This window comes from Malaya genurostris, chromosome 2 (assembly GCF_030247185.1).
Source record: "Malaya genurostris strain Urasoe2022 chromosome 2, Malgen_1.1, whole genome shotgun sequence".
NCBI lineage: Eukaryota > Metazoa > Arthropoda > Insecta > Diptera > Culicidae > Malaya > Malaya genurostris.
In genome coordinates this window covers 281,184,785-281,210,370 of record NC_080571.1, presented here as the reverse complement: position 1 = coordinate 281,210,370, position 25,586 = coordinate 281,184,785, and the positions used below count along the sequence as shown (strand labels likewise).

Here is a 25,586-nt window from a genome sequence, read left to right as displayed (position 1 = left end):
CCAAAGACGTTAAATTCTAGCATTTAAAATTCGATTTGTTTCAACAGCATACCACCGACAATAGTGGAGGATTCGGCATGGATTTGATTTCACCGGGATCTTGTTTGGAGGAATTCCGTGCCCAACCTGTTATCGAATGTCACGGACATGGAACGTGCAATTTCTATGATGGTATCACTTCATTCTGGTTGACGGTAATTGAGGACGGCGAAGAATTCAATCAGCCCAAGCAACAAACGTTAAAAGCAGACCAGACTAGTAAAATAAGCAGGTTTGTACTAATTTATAGAGATGTAAATAGCGAAATCTTCAACAAACGTTTACTACACAGGTGTATAGTCTGTCGTCGTAAAGCAGGTTTCCTGAGAGTGCTTTCGGATGGCGCGATTAGTGCCTCTGCGCTGCGACGTCCAAATATCGCAACTGTCCAAAAACCATATTATCCGCCGCCACCTCAACAACCACCACGACGACGAGTTCGACCTCAAGGTCGACCCCGAAACCGTTATTAAGAGATCCGTGATTTGAAATTTGTTAGACGCCATAAAAGTTTTCGAAGTCGAATTTAGTTATGTTAAATGTGCCATTTAAGTCTTTGCAAAACTTTAACTAACGAACTGCCGAAACATTTTTGGATTTCATTAACAAACAGCCGAAAACTTGAAAAGCTGTTGCCGAATATGTCAATAAAAAGTTAGTTTCTAAGAAAATGCAATACCAAAACAGAGGGAAAGTTTACGTTTTTTATAAAATACTATAAAAAGTTAACTTCTAAATAGCCATAGGTTCCATGTAAATTATATTATGTAACTGCCGTAGGTATTCAATTTTCGCAAACTCTAGTAAGTCGCATGTGTTTGAATGTTAATGTGAGAAATGAATATAAATTTTACATTGATGTTTTGCTGAGTCAGATTATTTCCGAATATCCTGTGTTGGATTTGTGTCTATATTTAGCTACGTATGACATGTGCGCTTATGCCTGAATAGTAATCATCAAGATGAATAACAATTTAAACCTGCTTATTTTAGGTTTCGCCTTCAATTCATCAGAGCATAAGCAGTTTATTTTGAAACACTGCTAATGCCATCTCGCTGTTCCTCATAAACCGCTAAACAGGCGAGAAGGTTTTGCTATTTACAAATCACTTATGTGCACTGAAGTGCTATGTCATTTCCGCTGTGCTGAAAGAACGAAACAAATTAACAGTCATCTGAGCGCCAACAGATTGTAGTCATTTAGGGGTTTGGTACACCGTGGGTAGACGGTTTGTGTTAAGTGCACATGACTTTTCTACTTATGTTACGTTAGCATCAATCATTTGAAAGTACACCGAACATGTAGGACCTCTCGAGTTTTGGGCCCCAAACACTGCGATATGTTGATACTCATCGCGACTCCCAAGTTATTTGCTGTATTTGTGGTAAACCGAAAAGTTATTGTGAAAGAATCGACCCAAAAAGCACTTGTTCACGTACAATAAACAAGGTAAGCCGTAAAACGATTACATTACTGATTATTTGTGATTTTGAAGTTTTGATTTTTATCTCATCAAGATGGCGTCGTGTATCAATAAAATGTCACCGGAAGTTCATTTAAGTGAGCAAAAAAAAAATCCCATCACAACATTTTGTCATACCAATTCAAGTAAAACTCGAAAACCGGTATTTATCTGTATGAACAGTGAATTACCGGTATTGTAGGAGAATATATCTGTATACGGAATAGCGGTAAAAAATCGGTATAAATACCGAGATTTTGGAATCCCTAACATTGTTAGTACCTCTTATCATTGCCAAAACTCAAAGAGAAAAACACCCAGCAGCGAGAGTTCCGTTGAATAATTTTAAATTAAATAAACCGTATTCAACCTAAACTCGACTGTTGAGTAAATATATTTTGCTTCTGAGGAGACAAAATATTGGACTTCTAATGGCAGACATGTATAGATAGCGTTGTGGTTCAAACGATGATGTTTTCGAATAAAGCTGTCAAAATACATTAGAATGCTAACTCTCCAGTGTATTTTAATTTATTTATGTTTGAAATTCGAATAATCGAAGAAAATTCTTTTGGAATAATGGAAAAACATTGATTTCTTTCAATTAAATTTTCAACCAATTAATTTTAATATTTCACTGTCAAAATACATGAGAATGTTAATTCTCCAAAAAATTTTTAATTTATTTGTGGTTGAAATTCGAATAATCGAAAAAAATTCTTTTGGTATAGGGGAAAAAACACTGGTTTCTTTCAATTGGAATTTCAACCAATTAATATAAATATTTTGCTTAGATATATATATATATATATATATATATATATATATATATATATATATATATATATATATATATATATATATATATATATATATATATATATATATATATATATATATATATATATATATATATATATATATATATATATATATATATCCATTTTTTTTGCTTTCGGAATGGCCTAAAAATTAGTGATAATTATATTATAATACATTATGCACTGAAGTAAATGGCCTGGCCGTTTATTCAACCCAGCAGTTTTTTAAATCTTTAAATTTCAGATAACGAGACCTCACTAATAAACATCAAATATCTAAGTATAGGTCAATGTTAAAGAAATTAAATAGATTTATATGTTGCTCTATGTGATAATTTACTAACATTATCGTTTTCATGGTTCATAAAGCAAAACATAGAAGACTTGAGTTTCGCGTTTAGAAGCTTTCAGCATGTTTTTGCATTATAGAAACTAGCCACTTTACATAAAACTACATTACCAAAACAGGAAGTTTTCTGGTTTCGTGTAAGTTCTATAAAGTAAATTTTGCGTTTAAAAAAAATGGCCAACAAACCAGCTGCAATCAATTTCTTTGAAATGGAGTTCGGAAGGATTCGATGGTCGCTGGGAGTTTATGCTTATGACATGTGATATCGGAATCACTGTATGATACTACGGTGATATCCGTACTACGGTCATTTATCGTTGTACTGTGCAAAATCACATCACAGTTTACTGCTACAAGCGCCATTAGCGAGCGATGGTGAACTCACGAAACAATATTTTCTTCTTCTGAGTATCAAATAATAAACAACCTTTGTTTTATTTGGAGAAAAAAACCTCTGTAAAATGCTAACCAGCAGCATAAAACTTATACACTTTATCAACGTTTTAGCTTATTTTCAAAAAGCAGTCAAACCAAGAAATATTTATAAATTTGGTGAAGTTTTTAAACACAAATAAGGAAAACAATATATTCATATTTGTATAAAATCAGCACTATTGAGTTATTGTTTTCTATTCAATAACAAGTAAATTTATTGTTGAAATGAATTTAGAACACATAATGATTCATATTTTGAATGCACATGTGGTAATAATTAACGATAAATATCCAATACATCAATAAACCAATGGTGTAGTCACAACTTTAAACTCCTCAAAATCCTAATAAAATCATTATGAGATTATATTCCAGCCTAGTAGACCATTTTTCATAAGCGTTATGAAGTAAAACGAAGCATCAAACCTATGTCAAATCTATTTCGGAATGATTTCAAATTCAAGAAAGTTTTAAAATCAGCTTTATGATAAACATAATCCTTTTAATGAAAATTTCGTAATGAATAAACTGCATTTTTTTTTGGAATACGTGTGTGCCATGCCGTTTTTATTGGTTACATAATAAGAATATCTTAGATTTATTTACTATTTTGAGGCTCAATGTTAAAAGCTAATGCGCTCTTATTTTTATTGTGAATATGCTGGTAAAAAAGGAATTATTACTGAACAACTTGAATTTTTTGCGGATTTTGCAAAAGTTTTTATGATTTACAAACAAAATTTGGTGATTAATAATCACCTTTTCGGTACAAATCAGCTTCGTTGCATAAAAAATAGTGCTAGTGTTCCGAAAATTAGTTCTAAAAGCCTTTCACAGTTCCTCAATTTTCTATTTTTATTTGATTTTACGGTAGAACATCAAACTTGTGGACATCAAATTTTCCCTAATGCAAATTACATTTAAATAATGAAGGTAAAAATCATGTATCCCAGAACAAACATGGTACCTTACCTACCTTACCTGTACCTTAAAACCTTAAAATTTGATATGAGTGAAATTGTCATCCGAAGAACACTCACACACAAAATTAGTTTTAATTCAGAGAGGCATTGATTATATCTGTCATAAATCAGTTACTAGGAATACACTTCAAACCGCAAAAATTTTTGGTTTCTATGTTATCGATCATCGGAGCTGGAAAATTAAGCAAAGTTTTGAGTTGTTTCGTTTCACTGTATATTCTTTCTGTGCGCAAAACATGTCTGTCACCTCATCGTTGTACGCGTACAGCGTTGTATAGAATTCATTGTACGGAAATCACATGTCTGTCAGTGGTATTATTAGTCACAGCAGCATACGAAAACGAAAAATGTTTTATGATCCATTTTGCACCACTCTTACAATGGTTTTACTCTGGTGCACCTACCAGTAATTGTTCCATATCAACTGTGGTAGTCATATGACACATTCGTCAAGTCAATAATAGTTATTGAACGGTATCAGAATAGAAAAAAAAACTTTGATAGCTCATCCAGTATAAAAATAAAAGAATAGTAGTAATTCATAATCTAATTATTCTTATTCAGTTATATTTCAAGCTGTCAAACGCTAGCGAACTCCGTGTTGCAGTACATCGGAATCATGTACAAACTTTTTCAAAAGTATTTTCCAATGTTGACGGTACTCTGTGTGGCCGCTGTATTACTTTGCTTTGCACCGGCTAGTGGATCCGCCGAGAAGGAGATTCCGATTACTAAATTCAGTCAAAATGTCGGTGGATACGGAGTGACGATGACTTTCCTGTACTGGTAAGAGACAGTCAAAGAAAAATATTTGTTTCATCATCTTGTGAACTTATCAAATGAGCTTTTAAACAAATGTCACGCAGTAAAATTTTGCATAACTCAGTAGATAATTATAAATTTGCAGTTACTCGTGTGGTTATCGCAAGGCGTTCGACGAATACTACAACATCATCCATGAAAAATATCCAGAAATCACTATTCGAGGTGGAAATTATGACCCACCAGGTTTTAACATGTATATGTCGAAGATCCTCTTGGTCACCAAATTGCTGATGATCATTGTCCTTATGTCCAACTTCGATGTGTTTGGATACTTTCGACTCCAGCTACCGTCTTGGTGGCGTTGGTGCACGGAAAATAAGCTGTATGCCTGTATGATGATATTTTTCTTGGGGAATATGATAGAAGCTCAGGTATGGATAGTTATTTTGTTTTTTTTTTGCTATGAAGGTAAACGATTGTAGAAAATATTTTCCAGCTGATATCGTCCGGAGCATTTGAGATCTCACTAAATGACGTTCCAGTGTGGTCGAAGCTAGAAACGGGACGAATTCCGGCACCACAGGAGTTGTTCCAGATTATCGATAGTCATCTACAGTTCTCAGAAAAAATTGAACAAAACCCGGATTTCGTAAAATAGTTTACTGATTTCTTGATGCTTCATTAAATCGAATGCTTAGTTGCTCACGTATTTTTAGTTTCAAAATTTTTTAAAAAAAGGGACAGTTTTCTATTATTTTGTGATGTGAGTAGACGTTTTCCAGTGTCAAATATAGCAGTCTTTTCTAGATCTACCTTATACTCAAAAATTAAAAAATCGATGAAATGGCTGCAACGAAAAAACCGAATGTTTTGGCTCATTTGTTGAGTTCCCATTTGAGAGGATCAAGTATCATCCTTGAATGAAATAGAATAAAATCTGCAATCAAATATTTCACAAAATCGATTAATCTAAAAAGTTGTAAACTGGGAACATACTTATGAAGAGCAGTTAGTATGTGAATAAATTCCTATTAGTTCGGTTTATATTGTTTATGGAACTTGTATTATGTGTATATATTACAGCTACATACTAAGAATGAGTCATGTATTATGCAAAAAGATGTACGTTCGAGAACAGAAGTCCAAGTTAGATTTTAAAAGTAAAAAAATCAACTATTGCTTCTCGAAAACAAACAGCTAGGAACCATTGCAGACCACTGTCTTCAAACTAATAATATAGGAAAAAGTAACGGATTATTATATTGTTCCTTGATGAAATTTGTTCTAACTTGGATATCTGTTATCTGTAGCAGTACGTCATGGAATTTTTAATCAGTTTCGAACTTCACATGGTTTACTCCTTCGATTTCCGATTACAAAGCTTGAAATTGAGACCTAATAAAGATAGAACAGGTAGGGAAGCGAAGCGTCTTTGTCGTACCCTCATTATCCTTAATACCCTTGGTTCGGTTTGCATACTACACAACTCAAAAGTGTCAGTGAGCCTGGGTACATGAAGCTTACAAACTTCTCGACATAGTCGTCATGAATCGATATTATTTGTGGCTCTTTGGTCGCAGACAGAGTGAAAGCGAGAAGCTGAGTCTAACTTGCTGCTGAATAAAGCGAGAAATGTACTCGACATGGCAAATCAAAGGGATTCAGTCACAGTGGAAGCTGAGCAGATTTCATGCTTGAACTCTGACAGGGTCCCTTTGATTTGCTGCAAGTATGTTTTCCGCTTTTGGCTTGCTAAGGCAAGCAGTGGTGATATAATGCCTTTTTTGTCATTTGAATAACATGTATTCCGGGGAGTTAATTTTTAAAACAATTCAGATCCAACATTCTTCAGATCGATTCAGATAATTGACCAAAGTGTTCTTTGACGCACGGAAATGACAGTTTCAGTAATTAGACTCCATTAACTATGTGCGAATTGGTTTAGTCCTCTCCGCGAAAACTAAGCGAGTTTGAGGTAACTTTTTTTATAAGAATTAGGTTGATGGCTGATAATTATAATTAGCTATACACCCCATCTCCCATGTTCAATAGAGCGGCGTTAACTGGGTATTTTTGCGTTCTGCGTTAGTATCGGAATGAGAGGGTGCGCATGGAAACATTTGTTTTCTGTAAACTACAATACAATGGGAAAGGTGGAGATTATGTTGTGTTGTGAAAATTGTGAAAGTTTCATTAGCGAACATTCTCCTTGATGATATTTAAGAAAAAAGTTCGCTTGTGGGATATATCTGATATGATTCTCGAACAGAAGTTATTTGAAAAATGAATTTTGATAGCCGTTGTATCTCAACTCTTTGCAGAATATATAATGAATAAATTCGACGATAAACAAAAACTAAACCTTTCTGAAAAATGTTCAGTACACGTAACACTGCGCCTGCTGAGACATGCTGACAATGCTGCTCTCCTGTTACAGACATGACAGTCACGATCTTTTTTTGGCCCACATCTACGGTCCTCCGTGAAACTGGCACCAATGGTGATACCGACGACACGACCTGCCACTCGTCTATCGAAACTGTATCGCAAATTTAACTACCCCTCAGTAACTGGTAATGTCAAAACGAAATCGCCTGAAAAACTTTTGAAACTGGCAACATGATAGATTATTGATTTTAAATAACAGTTGCCATAACCATGGTTACTGCATATTGGAGACTTGGGAAATGTAAACAAAACAAACTGCCCCGAGTGAAACTATCATTCAGTTTAATCGGATAGAGGTCTTCGTTAAGGCTTGCTGGTGCTCGAACATATTAAAAATGACTTCCAGACAATTCAATATTCATGGATGTTTGATGAATAGTTCAACGTAACCATACTTAGATCAATAATGACTATCTGCTATGTAAATGAGTTTTTAAATGGTGTTAAGTTTTGCAGTCATTCAATTCGTCATTGTGAAACTTTTTATCAGTCCGATCATCAGAATTTAGTATTGAAAGCATATTTGTTATTTTCTAACGACTTTCTAAAGTAAAACCATTTCAATTCGCCCCTTGTTCCAAATCGTTCAACCCTCGTTGCTAATCAGCATACATGTTGTGAAACAATGCGCTGTCATATTTTGAAAACTCCTCTACTTCTACTCTCAGTGATTTGAGGTCTTCGCAAAGTGCGTGTATACTTTGATGAATATGAAAGGCACTTGAACAGCACGGGAATCAAATTTCTCAGTATATTAGATCTGATCGAAATTATAGGTTTTGAAGTGCACATCGAAAGCCTCCAGTGCAAATAGGTCTCCTTAAAATAATTTGATTATTTGTGTCTCAAACAGAAAACAGACTGTAACTACGGTCTACCGTAAGGCTGCTGGAACTTGTTGAAGTAGTCTTCTTCTTCTTCCTTTCTGGTTGGCGTCACCTCACTTGAGATGACGCCGAATTGATGGCACAGCAACTAAGGCTATATTGCCAGTTAATTTTCGTTTATAGTCCAGTGGACTTTCTTTTCACTTGACTACAAGCGAAAATCTCGCTGTGTGGCTGCGTCGAATCGTCAAAGTACGGCTGAAAATCCTTTCTTTCTTGCGAAATACTCGAATTTTCCCCGGACTAACACGATGCAACGTGCTCACCCGTTGAGAGTTTCACCGGAAGTCCGTTGAAGTAGTCGAATGTAAAGAGTGTCGGATACAATTTAACAATGAAGTCTCATTTTCATTTCGTGAAGACTGGTACTAACTTCCGGGTTGGTTGACAGTATGTTAAGCAAAAGTGATTTGTTTCGGAAACTCGACTGGATATTTCTAAAAAGAAAGACCATCATCATGGATGAGTTAGATGACTACACTGCAGATAAAGCTAATGGGTAGCTGTGAATGATATAGGATGACGCCTTTCTGTCGCAACACTACTTCTAGTACCAGATTTGGTTATTGTACTATTGTGGTTGGCGCAAATCTAAAAAGAACGTTGAAACAAAATTTAAATTTATATAAAAGTTTGACAACTTTCTCAAATGATTTGTTTATTTATTTTAGCGCTCCTTGGTAACTAGTTCATAGCAACTTAAACAGTGTTGCTCAAGAAGATTATTTTCATGATTATCGAGGGGTCCCTATATTTATGGTAACTGGCGGTAAATCACTCACGAACACTTTTTGTTCAGATTTTTCTTCGGAGTGTCTGGTCGTGTCGTCGGTGATACATTGGTTGCACTGCTGAGTTCCCATCATACATTCATAATGCAAATGTCAAACCGTGAGAACCCTTTCGATTCGGTAGCTCATTTGTATATATTAAAATTTTATGGCACACTTTGGTTGAAATGATAACAATGCAATTAATCTCGCGCTCCACCAAGCGGTGAGTGCGGTCATATCAGAAGGTACCGGGAACGAACTACATTTTTTAAAAATATTTATAAGCACGTACATGTCTTTATTATTTATCTTTGGTGTAACCAACCAGCGTGAGTTAAAACAGCCTTTCGTCGCTATAATCGTATATTGTTGTTCATATTGACCACCCTACGTGCATCAAAAATATCGCAGTAATTATTTCTCAGTTGCGAATTTATTCAGTAGAGATTTTTTAACTGATAAAAATATAATAATTAAATCTCGCACGAATCACTTCGGTGTCGAACTGAAACGTAGTGGAAATCCTGCATCGAAATATCATCGGAGACGCTTCTCCCCTCCGATTATCTCTATACCCACTCAGCAAGCGATTATATTTTGTTGGTCGTTGAGCGTTCGTTGAACGACATACTGCACGAAGCAGCTGTATCAGTTTGTTGTTGTTTTTTTCTCTTGCAAATATAATGTGAAAATCAGGTGTTACCTTTATATAGAAAAAAAATTTGTTGTTATTCGACGTGAAGTAGAAATATTGTACAGGTATGTAGTGTTAGTTTAAAAAAATAAGTGGAAAAAACTTCGGAAATTCTCCAGTAAAACTAGTCCAACTCCTCATGGCTCAACAATGGACCTCTGTCTGCCGAGTTTGTTGAACGAAAAAATGGCATTCGGTTCAACGGTCTGTTTCAAAATCTGCAAACGAAGGTCCCGTGTTGGCCTCCCGTTAAACGATTGATTGGACGTTCATTGGACCAACGATGCACCACTGTTGAGCGGTTTTTTCTAAGAGGGTAGCGATATTGTTGTGGGGCAAAATTCGTCAAGTTTTACTGACACAAAAAATCACTTGTAAGCTTCGGAGTTTCGTAGATACTCTTTTCATGAATGAAAATCTCGGAAGTGATATTTTTTCACGAGTGATATTGAAATGATCTTTTTCTGATCATGATTTTCCCAACACTGATCGTAACCATGAAAATAATAAAAGCTTGCACCACAAGCTGTATAATGTTCAAATGAGCGAGAAAAACAGACACTTATTTGTAATATGCTAAAATTGTTTATTCAAATTCTTGGTCATTGTTAGTCATTGTTTTCCTATCTGTCTGGTAATTTGTAGATTTCTCAACATTGATTCGAAAAAATGACCAACCCATTGTTGGATTTGTTTACTTTTCAACATTACTGTCCCAAGCATCTTTTACTTTCAACCGCTGTGCGCAATGTCAATTCAAATAGGGTCTGCTTCATACATCATTTTATCGAATGTCTCAAAATATACCGCTGTTTTCTCCCACAGCCTTCGATATACGTACACGTTAGAGGAACACCACACAGAGAATCTACCGGTATATCCCTCTACACGCGCAGCATAATTCCATTGCTTTTGTTAGCACTGCATGGCGTTCCGTGAGTTTTCCTCAGAAAGGGGATTTACTATCAATTACGTATCGCGGCACAAGAAGAGAGCACAGCACAGTTTCCGCTTTCGCTCCCTGTCGGTTTTCCTGCAATTTGAATGCACAACCACCGACCTGTTTCATCGACGTCAGTCGAATCGAGGGTGGCAAAGCAAACGGACACTACTAGAGAATCGTATTAGGTGCCCCGTTATTCCTTCGGTTCCTCTTTCCAAGCAATGGAAAGAGAACGATTTCCTTTAGTCGCGGAAATTTTCTAGTAGTGCGTAACATCTGACTGTAGAAAACTCCAATCCGGTTGAAAGAAAATCAATTGCGAAAGTGTTTCGTGTGCGAATTGATATAAAATCTGGTTCATTCTCTACCTGTCGAATAATAGGAAGAAGTCAGTATTTTCCAAGATGTCGGTCGCATCCTGAAAACGTGCGTCGGCGCAGTAGGCCACCCGCTGAAGTAACTCTCGCGTAAAGGCAAGACGTCGTGTCTCAATTTGCTGCTTTAGAAGTACTGCACCCTTCGTTGTAAATATTTATTTTGGACTCAAGAGTTTTCAGTCCTAGCAAAAATCGAACGTTTCGTGAAAAGAAAAATTCTTGCCGAGCAGTGGTAAACCAAGTTTTACGTGTGTGTTACCCTGAAGAATATTCGTATGAGTTTGATACTGATACTGCTGTTTTTGAAAAACATTTGTATATTTTTTAATAAGTTGGTTTTACGTTGCTACAACTCATTCCTGATTCACCCCAACAACAACCAATTGGAGAATAGTGGCAAATACGGAGGGAATCGTTACCGGTCCAGGACTGTCGGTAATCATAAAGTGTACTACAACGATAAGGACCTAATAGTACGACCTCGACGCTCCCGTCGTCTTCGGAACGAGCAGCAACAGAAGCAACAACAACAACTGATGGCCGAAAGGGACACATACGGAAAATATTAAAAGTCTCACATTTTGAATCATCTAGATAGACACCATAGAAACTAGTTATATAAATTGCCCGTCTCCAAATCAACTCCAAAAGGACTCATCAATCTCATCGTATTAATAAGCGCCACGTCGCTTCATACTCATTTGAATTGATCCGTGAACGGAATTGAATCCTTTGTTGGTTCATTCTTCGCCGAAGTTCGCTGACCCTCGCGTAACGTTAACAGGAATAACAGGAACCGAGGGGGTGCAATAGAAAACCACTTGTCACAAAACATTGCGCTAGGGCGATTCCAAAGTGAAACCGGAAAGTAGAACCCCAGTCACTCATAATGGCGTACGTTTATTGAAATTAAAATCAATTCATAAACCCAAATGACCATCCAGGAGGCTCGCATTTGTCTCACTACGTCCAGTTCCAGCTCTAGTAGTGCAAACAATTCCGCAGGATTAAACAACAGTGGGGCTGGTAATGGAACGGTAGTCCATCCTCCAAGTGGCAGTGCTGGATTAACGGCGGTTTCTAGCAATGCAAGTGAAGTGCCCAGCCAAATGGACAACGAGCTGGCGGAGGCAAATAACAATTTCAACCAATATCGCGCCGATGTACCCCTCCAGAATGGATGCGAAGACAAGTGGAGCTGGAGTAAACGAGATCGATCGAAGGAGGTGTGGCTCAGCGGTGCCAACAATCGAACAGTTCATTTTCATCCCAACTGGAGCAAGGGTACGGCAGGGATCCGAGGAACCCGAGTGCTCAACAACGGACGGTATTACTGGGAGCTGAGTGTGTCGCAGCGGGTCTTCGGGACGAGGTAAGTAAGTTGATGGGTGGCACCCCTTCCAACAACAGCGAGCGAAAGTTGTCAAAATTTGTGTCTATGTTTGCACATGTAAGTATGCAAGAGGGAACGGAAAAATCGATATCTTGTGAAAAGCGTAACAGGCTAATGGGAATTTTTTTATCAACCTTCCGAGTGGGGTGAGATCGTACTTGTGATGACTAGTCGCAGCCGAAGGGGATGAAAGCAAGACTAGCGATTGTAGCCGCAGTTACGGCACCGCACCATCTTTCAAAACCTACGGTTTTAAAGATTTATGAAATCATCGGTCTTGATGCTTGTAGTGTTCCCGGTCGTACTAACAGTGGGACAGCGGAAGTGATACAACTAATACCAAGTGGTTGTAGACCGATCGTTTGGAAAGTATTTGTAGAAAAATAGGGTTTGAGGAAAATGAAGATGATTGTTGCCCCTTGTGTCTTTTCAGTTGTGAATTATACTATTATAAAGTTTTATGGCACTATTATTAGTACCGAGACTGATCCCATATTTGTTCTTAACGAAAATACAAAATTAATCCTATTAAGAGTAAATCACTATTACTCATTTCATGCTCCTAAAATTATTAGTCATCCTGCTCACTTCCAGAATCACAATCGTACACGCGCATATCGTTTGATTTTGTTTTTCATGGTGTCTTATTAGTGCGGTATCACGTCGGCATACCATTAGGGTAGGAGTACTTAACAACGCGACCGCCCAATATATGTGTAACGAAATACTGCACATAAAAAACAAGAGTGTTTAAAACTACCTAAGCATTAGTTACCCATTACACCTAAAACTATTTGTTTCAAACCAATAGATAACAGTTTCACTTCGCCATGCTATTGTTTTAAACCAGTGCATCGTAGATTCAAACCAGACAAATCCGCGGTACTAGGAAAATACCAATCGATGAAATTCTTGATATGTTTACATTATTTCTACCGGAAGGTGTAACAAAAGACACCTTTCAGTTTTCAACTAAATATAATTCTCTATAAAGTTTAATAACTTCTCCACAATTATTTTTTTAACTTTTCGTATGATAGTTGTTCAAATAATTGAGCGATGTCGAGTTCCTCCAGCTCATCCTGGATTTAGAAATGTTCAAAAGGTATACCTTATGATCAAAAAAGAACCGGAATTTTCATTTTAAAATTCCCGCGCTTGTCCAATCGGTAAACTTTTATTCTCTCAACGTTGGCAACACTTTTATACACATTCTGTCAAATTTTGACGCATATCGTACGATTAGTTTTTGTTTGGCGTCTATACAAAGAAGTTGAAAAATTTTCGTGTGGCGATTTTTATAATGGATGAAAATTTAGAACAACGGCTCACCTTCGAAGCGCCATTCGGTCGATTGTTGTGCGGTTTCGACGTCATATTCATAGATCCACACCTTATCACCAGTTATGATGCATTCGATGAATGTGGGGTCACTATCTGCGTTGGAAATCAGCTCTTTGGCCACATCAACACGACGCTGTTTTTGAATGAAATTCAGTTAAAATGTGTTCGGCTGATCCATAAGAGATGCCCAACAACACAGCAATCTCTTTAATCGGTACAGAACGATTTTGCAACACGATTTGCTTCGCCGATTCAAAGTTTTCTTCAGTAACAGATGTTGTTGGGCGGCCAGGGAACTCATCATGATTCAAGCTTATACGACCACCTTTGAAGCGTTTATACCACTCGTGAGCCTGTGTTTTTCCTAGACACGATTCACCAAAGGCCTTTTCTAACATTTTCAACATTTCGGAACACTTAAATCCATTTGCAACACAAAATTTGATGCACGCACGTTGTTCTAAATTTTCATCCATTATAAAAATCGCCACACGAAAATTTTTCAACTTCTTTGTATAGACGCCAAACAAAAACTAACCGTACGATATGCGTCAAAATTTGACAGAATGTGTATAAAAGTGTTGCCAACGTTGAGAGAATAAAAGTTTACCGATTGGACAAGCGCGTGAATTTTAAAATGAAAATTCATGTTCTTTTTTTATCATAAGGTACCTATTTCTACCATAAGTTGTTTTTTGACATCCTAAGGATTTCATAATAGAATCCTTGAACTAAGTTCAAACTTTACACATCTTATGGAAACCGTTTAATTTCATAACAATGTTTGGTCGATATGAAAGACCAAATAGCACTCCATAAAATGTAAATACTATAGATGGCCTAAGCATGTATTTTACAACATTTTCGATTAAGCCAGCATTACCGCATGGGTTCACAAGAAAGAAACGGCAAGTAAAAATATTTTACGTAGGACTTTTTTGACCCGATTTGGCTATTAACATGCCATGAAATATAAAAAAATCTTTAATAATCCACCTAGTAGTGTAATGATGCCTTTCTCATATTACTTATATTTTCAAAAATATCACTGGAAGCTTTTGTCCAAAAATGTTTTTTTAATCTTAAATAAAATAAGAAACTTTCTTTGGGTATCAACTAAAGCTTGCTTCAGTTAGAACTGGAACAAAGACAATTGCCTGTATTTTAGTTATTTATTATTGAATTCAAGATCTTTTTTTATACAAATGTAGCGTTATCTTCATACTTTTAAGAAAAAATGCGGATAAAATTATTCGTCACGGTTTCGAAGGAATTCTCGAATTTTTCCTGTAACACGACTCATTAGGCGGCGCACACCTTCTTCGTTCATCGTTTTAGCTATCTTATTCCACCAGGTCGTCATCTGATTGATGTATTTGACAATCTTTCCCTTTGCCTTGAGTCTCCTCTTCAGGATTGCCCAGTATTTCTCAATAGGGCAGAACTGGGGGCAGTTGGGTGGGTTAAGGTTTTTCGGAACAAACTGGACCCCTTTCTCTGCATACCATTCTTGAACGACTTTGCTGTAATGACAGCTTGCCAAATCTGGCCAAAGCATTACGGGATGGTCGTGGGATCGAATGAACGGCAAAATTCGTTTTTGGAGACACTCTTTTTGGTACAGTTCCGATGTCATTGTCATTATAACGAAAACTTTCGTTTTTTTTGCCACAGCTGCAAATGCCCTGCCAAATCATAAATTTTCTTGCAAATTTGTCGGCAAAAACAAATTTAAATTTGGCTGGAACATCCCTCCGAGCCGTTGCCAAGTAAAATTTTTGACCTGGGATTTGCCCGAAGTCAGCCTTGGCATAGGTTTTATCGTCCATCAAAAGACACCCGTCGAACTTGGTCAGCACCTGGTCATATAGTTTCCGAGCACGAATTTTGACCATACTATTCTCTTTTATGGTCCGATTTGGCTGTTTGCTAGCTCGATACGACTTGATTCCTTCCCGGAATCGAGTTCTCCTCACGGTACTATGGGCAGCACCGAATTTTCTGGCCAAATCACGGTCCGACAGATTAGGATTTCTCTTAATCGTCTTCAAAATCATACCACGCAGTTTTCGGTCGACAGTTTCACTCCGACGATTGGTTTGAGGCTTCCGAATCGTTGTCAATGTTTCCTTATACCGTTTGATAACGCGCCATACGGTATTTCTGGGCAATTTCAGCTGTTTAGCTAGCCTAGATGCAGACCACAATGGATTTTCCACATAACTGTGCAATTTTTTTCCCTTCTTTCGGCTTCCATGTTAATTGTTTACAAAGTACAGTCGATTTGCGGAATGTCAAAAATCATACGCGAAGCTGACAAAATTCTAGACACGTGGGCGCAAAGAACTTCCAAATCCGTCCACCAGGAGCGCCACAATATGAGAAAAAGTTTGTTTCAATTCTAAATGAAGCAAGCTTTAACTAACCATTTTCATATTGCCTTGTGAAATAAACGGATTTATGGAAAAAAAATTTTAAACACCCTTAGACCCTAGGAAAGCATGACGGAGTTCAATAGCAACCTATGAGATTTTTTATTTTATGAGTGACATTTTTTGACACATATATACAGACATTGCTCAGCTCGATGAACTGTGTCAAATGGTATAGAAGCATCATTATCATGATTTTGTGATAATATTAGCAATTAGGTAAAAATTGAAAAAAACATTTACAGATTTACATATTTTTCACCTGCAAAATATTGATTTAAACGTGGCCACCATGCACGCTATACGAAATTGAACAAAGCACGCTGCGAACGGATCAAAGCCGGTGGTGTTTTCTTTTCCCGTACCACACGTACCGACGCGTATTAGTTTTGCATCGTCATTTCGAATGACAATTTGAGTGTTTTGACACTTATCGCCGTATAGTTTCGGACCCGGAAGTTGGATCTGGATGAAATTGCACCGTATCTTTTAAGACAATAAAAGCATATTTAAATCATAATTTGTGATATTTGGTTTAACCGTTGCCAATAAATCGAAGTGAGTTCCGTTTTGGGTGCATTTCTTCACTGTTATCGGTGCTTTTGCCTGCTTGTGAGGAATTCTGGCAACCGTCAGAAGGCTGGCTGCATTCCGGCTGCTGTCAAAATTGTCCAGGCGAAATTGTGGCATTATCTCTCCGTGCGTGTCTTGTTTATTTCTCTCTTCATCCTTGTTTTCTTTTTTTTAATCGACTTCATATGATATTCGTCAATCCCGCATGTTCATACAAAAACGAATCTTGAGACGAGGTAAATGAGATTGAAATATGGGTATGTTTGGTAGTGAGAAAGCTATGTTATTGGCAAGAACATTTTCCATAATTAGTATATATGAAAAGCAATAACTTATTGCCTTTCATACGTACTGTTTATTTAAAAAATAAAACCTAGACGCTAAAAATGTAGGACCGATTCAAAACGTTTGTGCCAAGACTTCTGCTGGAATTTTGGCAGAATTCCGGCAATAATGGCTGGCAGACATAGTCAGCCGTCTGGGGGGGAATCTGCCCGCCGCGAACAAGTGGGTGGAAGCGGAAACCGAGGGTTAGTAGTTCCAAAGTAGTTTTATATATTCACTAACTAACAAGATCTGTCAACTAGATGAATGTAGCAATAAGTTTTATACAAATTAGCACCTCGTTTCGTCAAACCTGTGAACCTTTGAAAAACTTATTTTAATTTACCAAGTAGTGTAATGATGCCTTTCTCATATCAATCATACTATCATATGTAATACTATAGTATTCTTCAAAATAGTTTTCTGCGATTCTTGAAGGAATAACCGGAATCGCTTTGTTTGGCCGCCTACTGACAATGACTACCAATTGGAGCAGTTTTGATGTTGATTTTGAATTTTTTTACGTATTTTGTTTGTCACCTTTAAGGGATGGTATAAAATTTTAAATTCACTTCACCCTATAATTCCGGAGTCGGAAGTAGGATTCGGAGAAAATTCGAGAATATGGGACCACAGGACCTTTCATTTGAATCTAAGTTTGTGAAAATCGGTCAAACCATCGCTGAGAGAAGTGAGCGAGATCTATTTGGGAAAATATGACCACTATTTCCGGTGCCTCCGGAATCGGAACCCGGGAATTTTGATAGTCGGAATCAGGTTTTTTTGGCTGTCTACTGATAATGACTATCAAATGGAGTAGTTTTGAGGCTAGTTTATACAATTTTTCAATTGTTCAGTTGTTTTTGCTATTTTAGTAATAAATTATTAACCCTGTGATTCCGAAACCGGATCTAGAAAAATATCAGAATTTTTAAGACCTTTCATTTATATCTTAGTTTGTTAAAATCGGTCACGCCATCTTTGAGAAAAATAGTGCACATATTTTCATTTTTTTGCACATTTTACCCCATAACTCCGGAACCGGAAGTCCTATCCAAACAAAATTCAAAATTTTATATGGGATCATAAGACCTTTCATTTGGATCTAAGCTTGTGAAAATCGGTTCAGCCATCTCCGAGAAAAGTTAGTGCAAAATAACGTTACACATACACATCCACACCCATACACACAGACGTTTCAGACCCTATTAATAAGGGAGATGTTACCGTCATCTACAACGCTACCATGATTTGTCGTAATTAATTTAGTAAAATATTGTAAAAAAATATAGTAAAAAATTTCCTATAAATTCAGTCAGTCGCGTATACAGAGGGGAGATTTAGGGGTTCAAACCGTCCCCGAAACTCACGAAATTATTAGGGGGAACGGGGGCTTGACCGAACAGCTTCATTAATTAACATATTTACATTACTGAAATTTCACTAAAATGCTGTCAATAATTTCTGCATTGGTTTACTGAAAAGTTATTCCCGGAGTTTGCTGTGAAATTTCGACAGTTGTGAGTAACTGAAACGTCAGCTAACAGTATTTGCTGAATGTATTTGTTGAAGGAACTTACACAAAATTTCGTCGAAACTTGATAATACTAATTTAGTGTGCATCTTGTTGAAGTATGACGTGTGATTAGCGATACTACAAAGCAATCTCTAGCTCAGTTGATTTGTCTGAAGCTACTATGATCTATGGAACTCCTCTTCTACGTCCACGTGGTGGTGAATTTGACCCGGATTTTAAAAAAATCATACACAGCAAAAAAAATTTGAAATTTACAGGAGACGCTAATCCACATATGACTCAATTTATATGAACGTAATTCGTAAAAGGACTGAATTTTACAAGAATGATTTAAATGTGTGTCAAACATACGCAGTCTTTCAAGCACACGTGTAATCTTACATGTTTCAGCACATACAAATATGTCAGAATGCATTAAATATGTTTTCGACCTACTGTAAAAATGGGCCTTCATGACACTTGAATTTGTCGGTCTCAGAAAACGTAAATTTACACAATATTTTCTAGGTGTGTACATTTGAAACCGCAAAGAGAAAACGACTTTTCGTTTCTGGTCCTTGCACTGCATTTAAGGCATTCTGAAAATTGCATGTCTCATCTGAGTAGTGATTATTTCAACTCACTACTATTCATTATTTATGTGGTTTTCTTGATTTTGATTAGGATTTTTGTTCTGACGTTGTAGGGTTGTCTGTAGACATGCGATTAATCCACAAAACTGTTTTCCGAAGGCAACAATTTATCCAAAAAATTTTCACCAAGCGAGTACTAAACTCGAATCTCTTTAAATGTTTTCTGCACGGGTAAAAATCCATTTCCGATACCATGATTGAATCATGTCTATCATGAATAATACGTCATGGTTTCATGAGCAAAAAGATTGATATCATGAATAATAACACTTCTTTCATGAATATTTTCATGATATCAATTATTTTGCTCATGAAATTTCATAAGAAGGCAAGGTTCATGATTTCATGATTAAAATATCATAGCACCAGCAATAGATTTTTATCCGTGTGAGCATGATCGAAATTGCGAAAATCTCATACTTCAAGGGGAATGAAGTTTTGCAGCCATTTTTCGTTAGATGCGAATGAATTCGAATAACAGGAAAAAAGGGAATTGTTTCCTTGTGTCGATAAACCTTCTCAAGCTTCGCCGTATAATGGAACCATTTTGTAATCGAACGCAATGTCTTTGTCTACAATAATAATTTTGTTTCATTCTCATTGCTTTTATCACAGTATGATGTTTGGCATTGGAACGAAGAAAGCTCGCCTGCACGTGAACGCCTTTACCAACCTGCTGGGAGAAGACAACAACGGGTGGGGTCTGTCGCACAAAGGACTACTATGGCACGGTGGTTCGGCACGGAACTACACCAAACGATTCAAGGAGAATCAGGCAACCAACATTGGTATCCTGTTCGATGGGATTGCCGGTACGCTGACGTACTACAAGGACGATGTGTGTTTGGGAATCGCCTTCCGAGGGTTGAATGAGGTATGCTATCAAAATCGAACCACGTCTGAATATTACAATCACCGTCGGTTTTCAGATCCGCGAGCCCCTCTATCCGATCGTCTGCTCGACGGCCGCCAAAACGGAAATGGTGCTTGCCGTAACGAGGCGTGATTTCGTGAACCTACAGGATCGCTGTCGGGCAATCATAATCAAACAGATCCAAACGCGCGAAAAGTTGGACCGACTGAAACTTCCCTACTGCATTACCAACTATTTGGCGGAGGCCCTGTCGGATTGTAGCACCCCGGTCACACCGCTGGAACAGCAGCTTATCGACTACTATCTGTTTTAGTCGGTGGGTTAGCGAATTTTCGTTGCAGAATACTACATTATTACTAGTATTTATATTGGTACTATTTTTTATACTGCTATTATTGTCGATTGTTGTTATTTTTATAGCTAAATTTGTTTCACACCTATACATTTCACAATTTTTTTCTGTTGAAAACTTGAACCCGTACTCTACCTTAAAAGTGTATAATCATGAAAAAATTAGTTTGATAAAATTTATTCCGAGATGCTTTGCAGAATTCATTTTAATGCATCTAACTGATTTTTAATTATATATATTTATTCGCCGAGATAGGAATGATGTATGAAACCGATTCTCTTATAGATTTTGAAACCAAACACTGCAGAAACTAAAGCATCTAAATAGTGCTTCTAGACCATTATAATCAAAACCGAAACTCAACAGATTGCAGACTCATTTAAAAAACTGAATTGAGATCGAAGGATTTTATTTTTTACGGGCTGATTATTATATTATCGTATCAATCACGGAAAGCGTAGCCTGATTCGCTTTCTGTATGCACGATACGACGCGAGTGAAATTCTAGTCATTTTGGGAGGGCGTACGGTAAGAAATATGAAACTATAATAAATAATTAGACTATAATGAACACATTCTAATGCGCTGTACTGCATATAGCATGAAACCGTTTTGCATTACCAAAGGCACGAAAAAAGACAAATCAGTACGAATAGAAGTGGTTTATAAACATTGTACATATAGACGTTTAACGAGCGTTGAGGTTTGTCAGAAAATCGCTGATACGACAAAGGATAAGAGTGACAATGATAATGCTTGTAACATTTAAAATGCGACGAAAGCTTGCTGGAAAAGAACGAGCGATTTCTACTGTTTGTAAAGTGTGACGAATGCATGACTGTTTGATTGATTGATTGATGTCGTTCAATTTTTAGTTGTTATTGTTGAATTCGCTCCCCGTTTGTGCGCCTGTACACATCGATAAAAAAGGACTTTTGTTGTGAGTCGTGTTTACTAACATGTCAATTCTGATGTTTTTATCTCTAAAGAGCTTTAAGCTTAAAAAATAGCGTGTTTTGTAATTCACTAGTGCTCTACTTGCACCAAGCCAGGTTAGCAAAAGTTACAAGTTGTAAGCACGACTTACACCTTCAAGTCGATTTCACCAACGTGCACAGGTTAAAGGTCTACTCAAAATTTTCCGATCCTGTTTAGTGCCGTGCGCGAACGAACGATAATACACGTTTCAATGTGTTTTTTCACACTATTCGGGTACCGTTCCATGTCGAAACTTCATTTCTCAAATGACCGTAGAAGCAAGAGACCGTTCCTCTCTTTTATTAATTACTAACCGGTTTCCACGTTTACCACGCAACTGTTTGTATCAAACGATATCAGAAATCTTAGACATTCGATCAGTCCACGAAAATCTTTCTAATCGCGTCACAATAATCGAAAGAGGATGTAATCAAAGAGAATCTGTCACTTGCCCAAACGGTCTTTTGAAAAATCAACCAAAAAATGCGAATACTCGCATTGAAATTTGTTTAATTTGATTAAATAAAATTTTGATCAAATAACAAAGTTATTAATCGATTGCTCGATTAAATATTCAATTATTAATATATAATTTTTCGAATTATTCGATTAGATAAATAATCGGATATTAGTTTCAAACTAATCGATTGAATTTCAGTCGATTCAGGGTGTCCGTGCACTGAATTGTGTCGGTACTGAACCGGATCGAAAAGGTTTGAATAGACTTTAATGCAATATTCGGCGAATGAGTTTTTTATATATGCTACTATTTCGACAAATTTCTAAATAAGTTTCAAAATTTCGGAATCGATTGTTGCTGGTAGATTGAAATACTGTTCGTTGGGTCGTCCTGATATATACGGAAATGATTCGTTGAAGGTAACCGGAAATAAACAAGATTGCAGTACCATTATAAAATACTCAATACTCAAAAATGTTAAGCGATTATAGTTGCTTCAATATCGTTGAGTTGAAATTCAATGAAGAATCATCATTAGGCTTTTTACCGTCACTGTAACCTCAATTAGTTTGACAACTCAGCTGTATTGCTTACATGCTCGTAATAGGCAACTTGGTTTAACCGATAGCTGTCAAATGATGTTCATTCAGTGAATTTTGTGAGGTTATGTCATGTTCGTGCAAAACCTAATCTTGCATGATGAATTAGCACTAGCAGAGAAAACAGTTTTTCCGTTTTTCAACGATGGCTGAATTGTCAGTAGAACCTTATTATAAATTCCTCAATACGAAATTTTCTTCCATTCGGTGGATTGAAAAACACTATTTAAAAAATGTCTTGAAGATTTATGGTAATGGTGGCCGATCTCCACCTCAACTCAATTGTGGATGCAGAAATAGAGTAATAAAATAATTAAACGTCATCGATTCAGTCCCCCGTCAAAGAGCCAGCGCGATCTTCCAGCAACACAAACAAATCGATTCGCAAACAGAGCACAAACGTAAACTACAATCGGCAAAATAAGATTTAATTCAAAATTTGCTTAGTATAGGCATAGAAATGGTGTGTTTAGTGAAAACTTGTTTGAATAAAATTAAAAAGAAGTGTGTAAACCAGTTTGGATTTGGTTGAAACACGGTGTTATCATTCCCCTTATCTGTGTTAATTTTCGAGTATAGACGCAAGTAAACTATTTTGATAAAATAAATACTCGGAGCATTGCTCGTAATTCTAGTCGTATATGTTTTATGTTCCTTATTTAATTAAATACCCATTATTACTGTGATGTTTATCAGTTCTATTTAGCAACTCTTAGTTATAATACCTTCAAACGCACAAATTGTTTTAATTGTAGTTGAGACAACTTGATATTAGCCGTGAAAATTCAAACCGCCACCAAACCTTGTGGTTGAGTGCCATAACAGTAAACTGAAAAATTTACGACCATTTGTGAAGAAACAATGAACTGTAAATACATAATACAAACATGAAATTTAAGAATCAATGTCTAACTAAAAATGCTGAATCATTGACAAGCCTGCGGTGAAGCTACTTAACATAGGCATTAATTAGATTTGTAGAGGATTGTATCTAGGATTACTTATTTTCTCTGACAAAAAAAAGCTGTTTGATTGCTTGAGTTGTATCGAAACAACAGTTATTTTTTAGTGCACGCAAGTTCATAGGGACGAAATTGTGTCTCCCTAAGTCAAACATAATTGGGCCATTGAGTGTGCAATACCAAAATAAACATGAAACATGATGGTATGGAAGATAATGATGTCATAATAATTTTGTAGTTGTTAAGTAAATTAATTGAATCTTGTCGATGTAGACATATAAATACTAGTTCATAGGAAAAAAAGAAGCTTGCCTCATGTGTCGTAAAGTGGGTTACTGATGAAATATACCAAACCAAAGTTGAAATTTGTATACTACTACGCAAATGAAGTCACACAACAGTTCTTCATTGCATGTAACAACGTTAGCAAGCATACAAATGAACTCAAATAATGAGATACAAAACTGTATATCAATGCTAAACCATCTTAGCCTTGACTGTATGGGGCAAGAAGTAACACATTCAACAAATGATTTAGCCAAGTAAAAATAATACAAGTGACTCGTAAACATTAAATTCTGGTTGCGTTTTCAATATGATGACAGCTCCGTTTTCGTTACTATGTTCGATGATGACAATTTGAAGGAACACGTAACCACCGGGTGATCTTAATCGAGCCCATATAGTTTCGACCTAAACAAACTGTATTTATGCTTTGTTAAGCGTTTATTTGACTAACAAGGACCTGCTCCAAAAGAAATTACAGGGGCAAAGTATTTTCCAACACTTTTTTCGATAATCTCATCACACTTTTTTCGACAATCTCCATAATTAAATTTATTAATGTTTCAAATTTTTAACTATTTTACTACAATTTTGGAGTTTAAAAAATTTTTAATTGACCCGCTGGTCCCACATACATTTGAACAGGTAATTCACGTAGGGAAGAGACATGCGGTCGGAGGAGGTTGACATTGCCTTATGGTTCTGATTATAATGTATAGGAGTTATTGTTAGTTCAATTCTTTCACTCAAGCAAATTGAGTAGTGAAAATCATACACTCAAGCAAATTGAGTAGTGAAAATCATAAGGCAAATCTTATGATGCATCAAAAATCATCAAAATCATAATTTCATAAGATTAATATGAAAAATATACATCTTCAATATACATCTCATCTATCACTATTATAGTTTTCATACGAACAACTTATGAACTTCACAATTAATGAGAGAAGTTATGTTTGTCATATAAATTTCGCACAATGTTCCTAAAAATTTCGTTTGAATTTCATAAGGCGTTTTATTGGAATTCCTATTTTCGGGATTTCATAAGGCGGTCTTATGATTCGCTTACGATATTCTTGTGGCTAAAAATCATACGAAATCATTATGAAATTCCATATATTTTTTGCCTGAGTGTAAGGCAAATCTTATTGAGAGAAGTTATGTTTGTCATATAAATTTCGCACAATGTTCCTAAAAATTTCGTTTGAATTTCATAAGGCGTTTTATTGGAATTCCTATTTTCGGGATTTCATAAGGCGGTCTTATGATTCGCTTACGATATTCTTGTGGCTAAAAATCATACGAAATCATTATGAAATTCCATATATTTTTTGCCTGAGTGTAAGGCAAATCTTATTGAGAGAAGTTATGTTTGTCATATAAATTTCGCACAATGTTCCTAAAAATTTCGTTTGAATTTCATAAGGCGTTTTATTGGAATTCCTATTTTCGGGATTTCATAAGGCGGTCTTATGATTCGCTTACGATATTCTTGTGGCTAAAAATCATACGAAATCATTATGAAATTCCATATATTTTTTGCCTGAGTGTTCATAAGCCTAGTTTTGTGTGTGTGCGTGTTCATTGGATGACAATTTCATTCATAGCTAATTCGATAGTTCTAAAGCATATTTATGATACTTTTGTTGTGGGCTATTTGATTTATTATCTCTTAGCTTAAATGTAATTTGCATTAAGGAAAATTCCATGGCCTATTTGCGTACAACTTTTGCGAATATAAGGATCGATGACGCTTGAGGGAAGATCATTCACACGCACTTCTATAGCACTATCTTCCATATATACTGGAATGTTGTACTTAATGTTTTCGTGTTCCACATAGTGCACATTGTTATTGTCT

At 36.3% G+C, this 25,586-nt stretch overlaps 3 protein-coding genes across 3 annotated transcripts in view; all 3 read left to right on the top strand.

The window, feature by feature from the left end:
- The window catches only part of LOC131430290 (collagen alpha-5(IV) chain), a 91,256-nt gene extending 90,358 nt beyond the window's left edge, over positions 1-898 (top strand). Inside the window, exons 7-8 of the mRNA XM_058595149.1 lie at positions 48-271; positions 332-898. Of these exons, the coding sequence (XP_058451132.1) occupies positions 48-271; positions 332-512 (405 nt within the window). The 3' untranslated portion in view covers positions 513-898. The remainder of the gene's footprint in view (positions 1-47; positions 272-331) is intronic.
- A 3,583-nt stretch (positions 899-4,481) lies between these two features.
- LOC131430289 (thioredoxin reductase-like selenoprotein T homolog CG3887) lies at positions 4,482-5,974 on the top strand. Its single transcript, XM_058595147.1, has 4 exons — positions 4,482-4,602; positions 4,655-4,876; positions 4,998-5,286; positions 5,352-5,974. The coding sequence occupies exons 2-4, from the start codon at positions 4,710-4,712 to the stop codon at positions 5,511-5,513; spliced, it is 618 nt and encodes a 205-aa protein (XP_058451130.1). The 5' UTR covers positions 4,482-4,602; positions 4,655-4,709; the 3' UTR covers positions 5,514-5,974.
- Positions 5,975-10,720: 4,746 nt separating this feature from the next.
- LOC131430288 (SPRY domain-containing SOCS box protein 3) lies at positions 10,721-24,013 on the top strand. Its single transcript, XM_058595146.1, has 3 exons — positions 10,721-12,349; positions 19,828-20,086; positions 20,142-24,013. Exons 1-3 carry the CDS (start codon positions 11,910-11,912, stop codon positions 20,397-20,399), a joined length of 957 nt encoding a protein of 318 aa, XP_058451129.1. The 5' UTR covers positions 10,721-11,909; the 3' UTR covers positions 20,400-24,013.
- The last annotated feature ends 1,573 nt before the right edge of the window (positions 24,014-25,586 follow it).